General features: G+C 39.1%; 1 protein-coding gene across 1 annotated transcript in view; it reads left to right on the top strand.

The window, feature by feature from the left end:
* Positions 1-8,863, top strand: part of DIAPH1 (diaphanous related formin 1) — a 94,575-nt gene extending 85,712 nt beyond the window's left edge. The window contains exons 27-28 of the mRNA XM_083357577.1: positions 3,253-7,030; positions 7,152-8,863. Of these exons, the coding sequence (XP_083213703.1) occupies positions 3,253-3,425 (173 nt within the window). The 3' untranslated portion in view covers positions 3,426-7,030; positions 7,152-8,863. The remainder of the gene's footprint in view (positions 1-3,252; positions 7,031-7,151) is intronic.
* Positions 8,864-14,544: the final 5,681 nt, after the last annotated feature.

The following is a 14,544-nucleotide window of genomic DNA, read 5'->3' on the forward strand; positions in this document are numbered from 1 at the left end:
CTGGAGGTCTTTAAGAAAAGACTAGATAATCACCTGTCTGAGATGGTGTAGGTTCTTCTGCTTAAGCGGGGGGCTGGACTAGAAGACCCCCAAGGTCCTTTCCAGCTCTATTCTATTATTATATAAAGATCTGTATGGTTTTTTTGGCTGTATCCCCAGTATTTGGAATCCACCATCAGAATAAAAAATCTACGGTAGAACGTTTAGAGATTGAACTAATTCTGGAAAAAATAATTTTGCGCCTGATATGCAATGGTATATTTGAGGGAGAGGGGTTTCCAGCAAAGAAAATAAACTCAGTATTAAATCTGCTGGTACATTTCCAGGTCTTTTTCCTTTTTATTATTGTGACAAAACATTTTAATGCCACATATTATATTGGCAATGATGTCCTGGGTATATATTTTTCTCTCCAGTAGTTTGATATAATCAACATATATTTTATAAAGGGTTGTAATATGGTCAGCAGAGCATTCTTTTGAGAATGTAAACATGGAAAATTAATATATGTCTCTGGTGCAGAAGCTTTTAATATACATGCAAAGCAACAGAATAATGATAATAATTATAATGCCAATAAGAGGGGGTAGTAAGAGAGATAAGAAGGATAAATAATAATGCTACAGACATACTACTTGTGTAAATACACATAGACATTAGATAGCACTATGAGAATTAGATGTTCAACAGAGTGATGACCTGAGGGGGGAAAAAAACTGTCCCTGTGTCTAGTTGTTTTGGCGTGCAGTGCCATGTATCACCATCCTGAGGAGAAACATTGAAACAGTCCAGGATATGACCAGTCTGCAGATAGCTTCTCGGCCCTTCTGACCCATGCAGCATACAGGTCTTCTATGGAAGACAAGCTGGTTGCAATTATTCTTTCTGCAGTCTTAACTATCCGTTGGAATCTGTACCTGTCCTGTTTGGTTGCTGAACCAAACCACCACGTTATACAACATAGGTCAGTTAAATAATTCCTCTGTAAACTGTATAAACAGCTCCTGAACAGCCTGAACTTCCTGAGTTGACACAGGAAGAAGATTCTTGCCTTTTTAATGATGGTCCTAATGTTAAGAATGTTAACTGTCCATTTCAAGTTCTGGGAAATTAATAGAACCCCAAAATTTGAAGGACTCTACTGCTGATATTGTGGTATCAAATAAGGTAAGAAGTGGAAAATCCACTCTCATTTGTACAGTTTTAAGCGCATTCAGCTCCAGATTGTTATGGCTGCATCACGGGGCCAGTTCTTCCACATCCCATCTATATGCAAACTCATCATCATCTTGAATGAGGCCAATGACTGTTGCATTGTCAGCAAACTTCAGAACTTTAATGGAGGGTTCCTTGAGGTGCAGTCATGACAGAGAAAGAAAAGAGTAACGGAGAGAACACGCAGCCCTGTACTCATTGCCCAGGTACTAGACGTTGTTTTCTCCAGCCTCACCTGTTGCATCCTATCTGTCAAAAAACTGATTATCTACCTTACAAGCATGAGCAGGTATAGTAAGCTGGATCAACTTAAGAGTAGAGAATTTCTGGAATGGTGGTATTGAACGTTGAGCTAAAGTCCACAAAAAGGGCCCACACATAGATCCCCGGAGATTCAAGATGTTGCAGAATGTAGTGTAATGGCATATTGACAGCATCGTCTGCTGACCTCTTTGATCAGTAGGCAAACTGCAAGGGGTCTATCCAGATCCATGATGACTTTCAGTTTGGCCAGCACTAACCTCCCAAAGGTCTTCATGACTACAGATGTCAGAGCAACCACTCTGTAGACATTCAGTTCCCTGATGGAAGATTTCTTAGAAACTGAGATGATGGTAGACCGTTTAAAGCATGAAGGGACATAACACAACTCCAGTGATTTATTAAACATCTGAGTGAAGATGGCCGCCATTTGTGTATCACAGGCTTTCAAGCAAGAAGGAGTCACTCCATCCGGGCCTGGAGCTTTTCTGATCTTTTGCCTATGAAATGGAACTTTTTCCAGGATTACCAGGGGTGGGCTCGAGTAACTGAGATAGATATAGCAATGATCCAATATCTTTTTTGCCCCTAATGAGACAGCTAACATGCTCAGTATCTGGGCAACTCATGAGTGAGATTAGCTCTATTAAAATCCCCTAAAACAATGAGTAGGGAGTGTGGATATTTCCATTCTATGCAGAGTATTAGGTCTGCTCGAGTATGTATGGCACTGCTCATGCAATCCTGGGGTGATATATAAACTCCAACCAAGGTAAATGAGGAAAACTGTTGCAGAGCATAAAAGAGTTGATGAATAGTGGACTCAGTCCATATTGCAACATTTTTTTAGTACTGCGACATCCTTGCACCAGCGATTATTATAACGTAGAAGCAAATTCCACCACCTCTCTTCCCTCCCCCCCCCCCAAATGTCTCTGTAACCTGATCCGCCCTTTGAATCTGAAACCCTGGGAGTTCTACTATACTATCTAGGACAGGGGTAGGCAACCTCGGCTCTTTTGTGAGTCATGGACTTCAACTCCCAGAATTCCTGAGCCAGCTGGGTCAGGAATTCTGGGAGTTGAAGTCCATGAGTCATAAAAGAGCCGAGGTTGCCTATCCCTGATCTAGGATAATCTCACTGAGCCAAGTTTCTGTAAAGCAGAGAACGGATGTGTTACAAAAATCAAGGTTGTGCTGATTGAGAAGCAGTTCCTTTTATTCACTAGTGATTGTAGATTTATTAGATGAATCAATGGGAGCTGAGTTCTAAGTCCCCCCCCCCTTTTCCTCAGACTCATCAGCACTCCTGCGCTGTCCTTCCTTTCCTTTGTCTGTAGCTGCTACACAGAGCTGCTACTACTCTGATCAGAATTTTGCTGAAATATTAAGTGCTCATGAAGTCATTTTTTCCCCCCTAGGGACCATCATACAGTTCTAATGATCTCTCTGCATATTTTCCGACCAAAATGCTTAATTGCATGTATCATCATAACTTCAAATATTGCAAAGGAAAATCAGTTCTAGGAAAAATGGAGGGATGTTTGTTTTGTCCCCATTTTCTAAAGGCTCCACACTCCGGGTCACAATTGTCTACCGTCTACTAGTTTTCATTAGAGCTGTCCCAACCCTGTGGAGTTCTTCAGGCCTCCTATGAGCAAGTATAAACGAAAGTATTTGAGAGAAAATGGCTAGTATATTGTGCAGCATTATCTTCAGTGTATACTTACTTTTTTTTTAATATTTTAGTTTTCGTTTGCTTCTGTGTCATTCCAGGAAACAAAAATTTTGGCTGTGCAGTCACATCGTTACTTGCTTCAGAGTTGATCAAGGAAGATGCTCTTGGTGCAAAAAAAACACGCAGAGGACTTAAAAAGGATGAGGATGTAGAGGTCACTGAAGAAACTCTTGACGAAACCACTAAGGGGGCAAGCAGTCGTCAAAGCTAAGAGTTGGGTGGCAACTAGGACCAGTGCCTTTGGCATGAAACCTGTTTTTACAAAGGAGCTGAAACGACACTAAGTCACTTTGCAGTTTTCCCTTTCACACTTATATACATGGGATGAAGAAGCAAATAATTTAATCAACTTCAGCCCGTGTCGTTCTAGGGCTGTTTTGCAAGATCTTTTAAATCTGTGGTCATATTCTTCGAATCTTGAATTTTCTTCCTGCCTTCTTGTCTCAGTATCAGAAATGCAAAGGTTTTTGCTGACTTAGTAACACATTTGGAACAAAGGTGGCGGTTTGTGCTGTATTTACCAACTTCCCTGCAGGCAGGATTGGGAACACATTCCCAAGAAGAAAAATATGGCACAGAAGAGAGGCTAAAGGTCAGAACCTGATCTGCCGGTGTAGCTCACTGTATTGAAGTTGCCAAAGCAGGAATGCAACAAACTGCCTTAATTATGACTTTTTAAATGTTTTGATTGGGCATCCTCATCCCAAGATATTTTTTTCCCCTCAAAAGCCTTCTCTTCATTGATGCCAATAGAACGAGCTGATCCCTTCAAATATAGGAGGGAGGATTATTGGATATCTTAGCTAGATTTGTCTTTTCCCAATGCACTGTGCATTTCCTCTTCTCGCCTATCTTATGCTGGAAAAGAAAATGACTCGGAGATCGTTTTATCACTGTGGTGACAGGGTTCTGTGCAAACATCGTAGAGAATGTTTTTCTTTGAAGTGAAATAATTTTGCTGTTCTGCTCAGCTGCTATTCCCCTTTTTAACACAAAATCTTACTAGCGAAATGGTAATAGCAATGGCCTATTGAGAAAGAAAGTATGGTTGGTTTGCCATTGCCGCATCTCTTCCTGCATGCTTTTGAACTAAGGTTAATAAAATGATTTACTCAGCCTCAGAAAGGGGTTTTAAGCCCTCTTTAGTTGAGTGAAAATGCTCATTGCAACTCCAAAGGATTGAAGCTGAGATTGTGTTTCTTCACTGAATACTCTTCGTGGAAGACTGATGAGTAAAATTATGCATTCATTTAATCTTTTGTGGCAAAGTCCTTTGTATAATATAGCACATTGTTCGAAATATGGCATGTAAGTTTCACATAAACTAAAGCTTGCGTTCTTGCTTGCTTTAACAGGTAATATGTACATCGATGTACCTTAATTACTATACAGTGGTGGGCGTGGGCTGGAGCCCCCCACCCCCTTTATACCTTAAGGCCACTTTGACAGTAGAACTAATTTTCTATGAAATTTGTTTAACAAGGAACTTCAGTGAAGATAAAAGAAAAATAACAAATATACTGTTAAAATTGTTTGTGCATTCTCCAGTATTTCAGGGCAACCAATCATATCTGCCAATAGATTTTGTTCCATAGCATGTAGCCAGCATGTATGTGTGGCAGAAAGAGAAATTTGTAACACTGACTGATTATCAGCATTCATGTTGGAATGAATATGATCGGCCTCAAGATATACGTTATGAACGTCTGAAAACCTCCAGGACAAATCATTGGATGCGGGCAACTTTTTAACGTGATTGATACCATTCACTAGATTAAAAAAAAAAAGGAGGAAATATGTTTTCGTACAAATTGTCTGGGATTGGCAGGTCACATGAATTCTTTCTCTACTCATTTTTGCTTTCCCCCCACAGATATAATACATAATCTTTCATCTTTTTATACATTTGGAATGTGCATTGAATGTATTTTTTAAAAAATTATTCCTTTATATTTTTACATTTCATTTAAGACTAATGGGAGTTTGCATGGAAAGTTCAATATAGAGGAATGTGCCGTATGGGTACCAAATAGCATATCTAAAGAATTCTGCAACAAGAAAAAGCAAAGGTACCTTGGCGGCCTTCTCATCCAATCCGCTGCCCAAGGCAGAAGTCCTTATACCACCTGAAATAAATGAATGTCCAATCTTTTCTTGCCAACCTCCAGTGATGGAGCATCCAGAACTCCAGAAAGCAAGCTGTTCCATTGGGTAATTGTTCTTACTGTCAGTAAATTTCTCCTTTGTTCCAGGTCGGATCTCTCTTTGACAAGCTTCCTCCCAGTGGTTTTTGTCCTGCCCTCAGGTGTTTTGGAGAATAAGTCAACCCCCTCATCTCTGTGATTGCCCCTCAAGTCCTGGAAGACAGCTTTTTCAGCCCTAATCCTTCTCTTTATTAGGCTAGAGTAGACATACCTACTGCCCTTAATTGTTTATCACATGGCTTGGTCTCCAGACCCCTTATCATCTTTGTTGCTTTTCTCTACTCTTTCTAGGAACTCAACACCTTTTTTGTATCATGGTGACCAGAACTGGACACAGTATTCCAAGTGTGACCCTACAGTGCCATATAAATTGCTACTATCACTTCCTGTGATCTTGATGCTATCCCTCTTGATGCAACCTAAAGCTGCATTGGTTTTTTGGGGGGGTAGGGCAGTTGCAGTACACTGCTGGTTCATACTTAAGTGGTGGTCCAGCTAGGAGCCCTAGATCCCTCTCACAGTTACTATTATTTAGCCCAGAACTGCTTATTCTATAACTCTGCAGTTGATTTTTCCTGCATAAGTGCAGGACCTTAGTTTTCTCATGACTGAACTGCATGCATCTTCTTGGATAGAGCCAGTTTCTCTAGTATGTCAAGATCCTTCTGAATCTTAAGTCTAACTTCCAAATTGTTAGCATGACGAGATCTCCTTCTGTCCCTTCTTCTATATCAGGCATGTCAAACTCACGACATCACGTGACGTCGCGCAACGTATCACAACTTTTTCCCCATTGCCGGCAATGGGGTGGCGTGGTTTCAGCATGATGCATCCGGCCCATGGGCCGGCAGTTTGACATGCCTGTTCTATATCATCTATGGAGATGTTAAGGAATAGTGAGCTCAGGACAACCTTGAGGTGCCCCTCCACATCCTTCCTTCCTTCCTTCCTTGTAGATGTAGCATCATTGAGGATTACATACTTGGTGTGCCTAGTTAGCCAACTGTGAATCCATCTGGTGGTGGTACTGTCTATCCCACATTTTTCTGTCTTACCAAGAAATAAGCTGTGGTCTACTTTGTCAAATGCCTTACTGAAGTCCAGTCATACTATATCCACATCATTTCCCTAATCCATTAATTTAGCCGTTTTATTTAAGAAGGCAATAAGGTTTGTTTGTCACAATCTGTTTTTAACCAACTCATGCTGGCTTCTATTAATCTCCTTGTTCGTTTCTAGGTGCTCACAAATCCACTGCTTAATTATCTTTTCTATGATTTTCCTGTGTATTGATGATAAGCTGATTGGTCTGTAGTTTCCTGGTTCCACTTTTTTCCCTTTTTTGAAAATGGCAATAGTAATAAGAGTTGGAAGGGACCTTGAAGGTCATCTAGTCCAACCCCTTGCTCTCGCAGGTGATCTATACTATTTCTGATAGATGGCTGTCCAGTCTCTTCTTAAAGGCATCAAGCGTTGGGGCACCCACAATTTCCGAATGCAGTTTGTTCCACTGCTACTGGAAGACTGCTATAATGCCACCCCTGGTCCTTCTTTTCACTAGACTAGGTATACCCAATTCCTGCAATCCTTCTTCATATGTTTTAGCTTGTAGGCCCCTAATCATTTTTGTTGTTCTTCTCTGAACTCTTTCCAAAGTCCCAACATCTTTTTTTGTATTGGGATGACCAAAACTGGATGTCCTGCAATCATTATTCATATGTTTTAGCTTGTAGGCCCCTAATCATTTTTGTTGTTCTTCTCTGAACTCTTTCCAAAGTCTCAACATCTTTTTTTGTATTGGGGTGACCAAAACTGGATGCAGTATTCTAGTGTGCTCTTACCAAGCCTTTGTAGAGTGGTACTAATACTTCACATGATCTTGATTCTATCCCTCTGTTAATGCAACCTAAGATCAAAACCACACCAGCTCTTTTCCAGTCCTCTGGTAGGTCCCCTGTGCTCCAGGATCTTTGAAAGATTTTGTTCAGTGGTTCTGCGATCATATCTGCCAGCTCCTTCAGAAGCCTGGCATGTAATCCATCTGGTCTAGGTGATCTCGTCTTAGAGTCTCCCGTGGTGCTGCTTTTGATAGGTTGGATTATTTTTTTCCTTTCGTATGAAGACAGATGCAAAGAAGGAACCATCTTACCATCTTCTCCCGTAAGTGGTCCTATCATTTCCTTGACTTTCTTTTTATTCCTTATGTATTGAAAGAAACCTTTTTTTTTTGGTTATTTTTGGCATTTGTGCATGTCTTAGTTCCTTAGTTCACCTTCCTATACTTTACCAAGAATTATCACTGAAGTATTACCTTTTCTGCCTCTCATTTTCAATATGTTGTTTATTTTAGAATGGCCATGATCTTTTCTTTCACCCCTTGAATCACACAAACGTATTTCTTTTTCACAGATACCCAGTTCCCTGTTCAGCCGCAGCAGATTTAATGGCATTTTCAAGTTACTTTTGGTTTGGGGAGTAAGGATGGCAGTAATGTCATTTCCCCCCCCCCCAAATAATATGCTGCCTCATGAAAGAAAATAAATGACTGCATTTAAGGAAATGACTATGGAACAGCATACTGCTGCTGAACTTACTTTGGCAAACACCAAACTTATTCTCTATTTCTCAGAGGCAGTCTTCATGTTCTTCCCTAGATAATTGTTAGGGAATTGCTATTTGTCAGTCCTATAAACTGGACAAGAAGCAATGGGTGGAAGCTTGCCAGAGGAAGATCCAACCTGGAAATGAGGGATTTCCTGACTGTAAAAACAGTTAATGAATTAAGACAGCTTGCCTTCCAGAGTGGAGGGTGCTCCGTCACTAGAGGTTTCCAAGAAAAGATTGGGACAGTCATTTGTCCAGGATAGAATCATAGAGGCGGAAGGGATGGTATAAGGGCTCTTGCCTTGGGCAGGGGGTTGGACAAGGAGGTCCCTTCCAGCCCTATGATTGTATGGTTTTTATGAAAAGAATGTGTGCTACATTTGAGGTATCCTTGCTGGGTAAAATTGGACCAATGCATATGACAGCTGGCAGAAAGTCATAAGAGCTTTTTCTTCCATAGAAATAAATGGCTTTAACTTACAACACATAATAGCTATTTTAAAATCCATGTGTGTAGGAGGACTATAGCACCAATGACTGAATCAGGCTACTGGTTCTTCCACTCCCCTTCCTCCCATTACTAACAAGCTTGTTTTTTATATCTTAAATCCTGCACCTGTGGATTCCTTCAGGGTTGATTCCAAAGAGATGCTTGAGAGCATGTGAGAATGCACATACAGCATCTCTACAGCAGCTTTTCTTGTCTTGATTGTTGGGAGCTGTGGCATAAACTGGAAAAATATGTTGCTGTTAAAAAGAGTCTCAGATAGGCATGAAAGCCTACGCCTCATCAGAAACGCTTCTTTTGAAATTAAACCTTAAGTAAAGATGCAGAACCTTTTGAACTGTGTGTCTTTGTGTAAAAATAAATACAATTTTTGGATAAATTTAGGATTTGGGAAGAATTATTCTCTAGGCCTAACACAAACCCCACTTTCTATCCATAAAAGCAGCATGGATTATAAAGTAAGTGGCTGTTCAGCAGCATTTAACTTTTATCTTGGTGCTGCTTTGTGCAGTCTTGTGTTTTCTCCCAAATAACTGAATGGCTAAATTTATTCTTGTTAAACAATAGGTGGCCTTACCTTGGGATACTTAACTGTGCTTTGTTTGACCAGGGATTGCAAATTATACATCTTTTAGTTTCCATAACTGTTGTAAGGCAAAAGCCTTCTCTCTCTCTCTCTCTCTCTCTCCCAGTGCTGAGGTTCAGAGGGTGCATGCTTCCATATGCTACTCATAGGAAAGTATGTAGCCTCCTCCAGAAGATACATTTTGTAGAGATGCTTCTGATGTTGGTGTCACAGCTGTCTGGGAACCCAGAAAGATGGCTTCACATGGTGTGCTTCCATACCGCCTTCCATTGTCTTCTTGAAGAGTAAAAGGATACAGTCACTTCTGTGGAAGAAAATGCTTGATAGTATTGGGGATCACATTTTGAGCAATCAAAAATTCCTTCGTGGCCTAGACATAAATGTTTTATCACATTTGAGGCAAGTCTGATATTTCTACATATAACCTTATTTTTCTGGCCTAAGAATTCTTGTTTCAGAAAGTGGTACATCATGTTAAAACACACCCACCCACCCACCCACACCACTCCTGCATGCTGAAATGCAAGCATTTGACCATGGCATTTCCCCCTGAGTTGGTATAGCGAGAGCCTTTCACCCACTAAATGGGTGGGATTCAAGCACTTGGGTTGCACCAAAAGCTTTATCATCAATCTGCAGGGTAACTGTTCTACTCCCTGGAGTTAATCTTGTAAATGCTGAATATCAGTATCATTTAGTGATTTTGAGATGGGGGGTGGGGTGTTGGGAATCTTTCTGTTAACCACTTTGTTACATTTCCCCATGGAATTAATTCCCCATCCTTTTCAGGAGTCAAGGTTATTAAGCTATGCTTTTTTATCATTCTCAGGGAAAAGCAAAGCAATAAGATAATTTCTAGTGTGTAAAAGTAATTTGTTGCAGATTGCCAGTCCAAAAAAAAAAAGATTTAACATAACATTTTTTGCTACAGATTGGAAAATAGATTTAAGCTCTTTAAATAATTTCAGTATCGATAGAAGTGCTATACATCTTATTTCCAAAGCTTATGACATGCCACTGGGAAGTTTGCAAATTTTATTTTTTTATTTTAGTTTTATTATCTTTCATAAGATAAAAATATATGTCTTAGTGCGCTGTTCTTTTCCCTTAAAGTGAGTTTGTGACACTGGAATTTTGTGTTATTTTTTGTTGTTATATTTCATAAGAGTAAAAAATATAATAGATTGATAGAGATTATGGGAGGAATAGTCTTTCCTGGCTATTTTGTTCAAAATTGTTAATAAAAATATTTGCTTCCCATATTCTTTTCATTTCATTTAGTAACTTGGTAGGGTTAGATATCCGTATCATTCTAGATAAGACGCTTTTGCATATAAGCTTATACTAGCACAGAGCTGAACTACTTTACATACTCACAGATTGTCAGAGAAGATTATAAGCCAGCACTCTTGTCAAAATGCAAAGAGGTCACAGCTCCAACTTTTCACCTTTGCTATTTTATGAGAAGGTGCTAATACATATGTGCATTCCTAGAATACAAGGAGGTTTCACTTTAGAATTCACCTGAAAAGAAGTATTCCAGGTTAGATTTCTGCCAATGTGGCCCACAAATGCCTGAGAGTCCCACAAAAATAATTTCAAAAATCATGACACGGGATATAAGTGTGCCTGCAATTGATGTATCTCAGTTTTATTTTGCTGCATCTTTCAACTATTAGACTTATAGTTTGTTTGTTTTTCTCACTTAAATGGTAAACACTATTATTTCTAACCCTGATTCTAAACATTAGACCATTTGATGTGAATAAAAGTTCAGAAAATCTTTTAAAGGGAATTCATTTGTAAATGTTTGACCTCACCCCTCAAAATATCACCCGTTTGATTATCTTTATAATGTACCATTAACAGAGCTCCACGAATCCACCTCAGAAAAAGCTCTGAGATTTTTTTTTTTGAAGTGTCTTATATCAATGGTTTTCATATATTTTATAGATTCTCAATAAACAGGAAGACTGCACAAGTGCTAAAGTATTCAAAACCATACCATTAAAAACAATTATCAAACAACATACACAATACGTGGCAAGCATAGCTAAAATAAAACACAACTGTACCATAACCGGCAAGGAAGTAGTAGCTGCTCCTGACCTAGTTACTTTGCTTTTTATTTGGCCTTAGCCAATTGGCAAAAATGCTGAATTATTCTTCAGGAGTTCAAGTGACTGCATGAAAAACTGTAAAATAAAGAATGTCCCCCACCTCTTCATTTCCCTTTGAAAACTCTTATTTTAATGGAAAACAATAGTTTCTTACTTGGAAGGACATTAGTAGATGCCAGCCATGGTATTTCTCCACTTATTTTCAACAAGGCATGTCAATATCAATGTTGATACTTTAATAGATAATATGGCTACGCTTTCAATTCTTTTAGTCCAGTTAATAGAAGTTATTTTGTCTCAAGTTGCCTTTCTGCACTGAGACTTTGAAATCATCTTGTTTATTGTCAGCTCCACTGGTAGATCAGGCCAGGTAATCGATTTCTCAGGAAAAGTAAAGCTACTTTTACTGAGATAATGAAACATGATGCCATGCTTAATGACTATGTTGATAATGATGGGATTGCCAGTCCCAATTGTTGAAGACTTCCTCTAGCTTGTTTCTCTACTTTAAAAAATGTTTCAGCTCTATTTGCCTAGATTACAGTTCTTGCATATTTCTGTCAAGGTCAGGTACATTTATTTCTTCCTGAGCTGGAAGAGTGGCTCCAGCAGATCCCAGGAACGATATCGGAGCCAGAGGTGTCCCAGAAGAGTGCAGTGGTAGGAACAGCTAATATATTACACAGAACCCTCAAGCTCCCAGACCTCTTGATAGAGGACACAAGATTGGGGAAGATACATATTACCCATGGGGGTGAAAAGAGTTTATTTTTAGATGCAGTCTGCTGAGTCATTTCTCGTTACATCCTGTGAAAACACCGTATATACTCTCCATGCAAGGCTCACACCTTTTTTCAAAGCTCTGCTCTCACATGGCAAAACTAGAACTTTCTGCATAAATGCTGTCTCCGAGTACAAGCCTTTGTGATGTGAATAAGTATTTGCTATAGAAAAATTAATGATGTGTCCTCCTTATAGCACTTGCCAAAACTTTGGCAAGAGGAGCCAAGAGGCTGAATGGCCTTTCTCCCGCAGCACTTGCCAAAATCTGTTAAAGGCTGCTACAGAAGCTGTGCTGAGGAAGAGCTTGAAGCAGAGTGTAGCAAAGCAACGCATTGCAAACTGTGAAGAGACGATCCATTCAATTTAGCATCACTAGGGACATTTATTTCTTTTTGTTCCCTTCACATCCTAACTAAGTTAGCACTGCCCGCTTTGAGGCAATTACGGAGTTTGGCCCGTGGATCTAACCTCTGCGGAAGCACTCCTGCCTGGCCTTCACAAAAATGTCTGCTGAAGGGGAGCCTACCACTTTGCTGGGAAGCTTCTCCCTTTGCATTGCTCTTACTGTTTTTTAAAAAAATAATATTAAATCAGATTCTGACTTCAGAGTCTTGAACTTTTTCTGTGGGACTACCTTTCCGATATTTGAAGCAACTGATCACATGCCTGTTTAGTTGGGTTTATTTCTGATTTATTTTACCATCCAGCTTTATTCAGGAGATTTTGTTTCTGGTCTCCTGATCATCCTTGCTGCTTTCCTCTGAACTTGTTTCAATTTCTCCACATTCTTCTTAAAAGTTCATACCCAAAACTAAATGTAGTGCTCAGTGGTATCTGGCCAATGCAGAAAAGTAGAATTATTACTTCCAGTGATCTGGAAATTACACTTATTTATAGAGCCTAAAATGTATTTCTCTTTTTTGCAACCTTACATCATTGCTGGCGTACGTTCAGTTTCCTTTCAACGACCTTTTTGACAATTTAGTGCAAATTGCAAAAATTAAAATAATGTGATGGTGCCATGTCCTAAAATTGCAGTATAACAATGTGATTAGAGATTTCAGCCCTCAGTCTCATGCGAAATAAATGTTTTAATTTTATTTATTTATTTAAATTATATGACATCCATCTTGAAATGTAAGGCAACTCTGGGCAGACTACACTGTAATAATAACAATCAGTGGAACAGTTTGTCTCCAGAAATTGTGAGTGTTCCATTGAAGATTTTAAAGAAGCGATTGGACAGCCATTTGTCTGGAATGGTACAGGGTGTCATACTTGAAGACGGGGTGGAGTAGACTAGAAGACCTCCAAGGTCCCTTTCAAGTCTGTTATTCTTTATTACAAAAGATTAAACACACAGTAAAAGACCACAGGTTTTGAGCAGAGCAGAGCTGGCGCCTTCTTTGTCACTGCACCATCCAATGCCAGCCTACAGCTTCTCCATCGGCCCCACACCAACCAGCACATTTTTACATTTTACAAAGCATACACATAAAAAACAATATAAACTAACAATCTTGAGGAACAATAAATAGTAAAAAAGAAAATAGGGACAGAAGTGGGAAAAAGTAAAAAGAACAAGGAAAACATAGATATGTATGTAAAATGATTTCTGACTTCTTCCAAGGATATAAAGAATGCTGACTTTTGACTTTCAGTTTAAGACTATAATAAAATGTTCATTTTCCTCAAAGAAGAAAAGTGGAAATAAAAGTAATTTTTTACCCCTTTTAAAATTTTAATAATCATCAAATCCATATTTCCAAATTTTTCCCCATCTCCTGAAAAAAGTCCATAAGGTGCTTCAAATTACAGATTACCTTCTTCTGTGATTTTTCTCGCAGAAGGTCTGTTAACTTGGCCATCGTTGCCAATTCTGTCACCTTTATTAATCATTATTGTGGATATTGTAGAATCTTTCCAGCACCGAGTGTATAAAAGTCATGCTGCTGTTTTCATAAATAACAATAAAACACCATGTGATTTTTTCCTACTGTTTTATCCGTAAATCCTAATGAAGTTTCCAGTCTAAACTGTTCACTAATTTTCAAAATTTTCTGAACTACATTACGCACTATCAGCTGCAGGACTTGGGTTTGGCGGCTGCAGGACCAGTGGAACAGCTTGCCTTCAGAAATCATCACTGGAGGTTTTTAAGAAGAGACACTAGACAGTCACTTGTCTGAGGTGGTATAGGTTCTCCTGCTTGAGCAGGGGGCTGGACTAGAAGACCTCTGAGGTCCCTTCCAGCTCTATTCCATTCCATTCCATTCCATTCCATTCCATTCCATTCCATTCCATTCCATTCCATTCCATTCCATTCTATTCTATTCTATTCTATTCTATTCTATTCTATTCTATTCTATTCTATTCTATTCTATTCTATTCTATTCTATTCTATTCTAATATTGTTTAGCTCTTTTACAAGTCCAGCAAAACTAATAAAAGGTTCCTATTTAAGTCTTACATTTCCAGCAACTATTTGGGGATCTTTTATACATTTTAGCCAATTTATCTGGGGA

Source organism: Vipera ursinii (genome assembly GCF_947247035.1).
Source record: "Vipera ursinii genome assembly, chromosome: 3".
NCBI classification, from domain to species: domain Eukaryota; kingdom Metazoa; phylum Chordata; class Lepidosauria; order Squamata; family Viperidae; genus Vipera; species Vipera ursinii.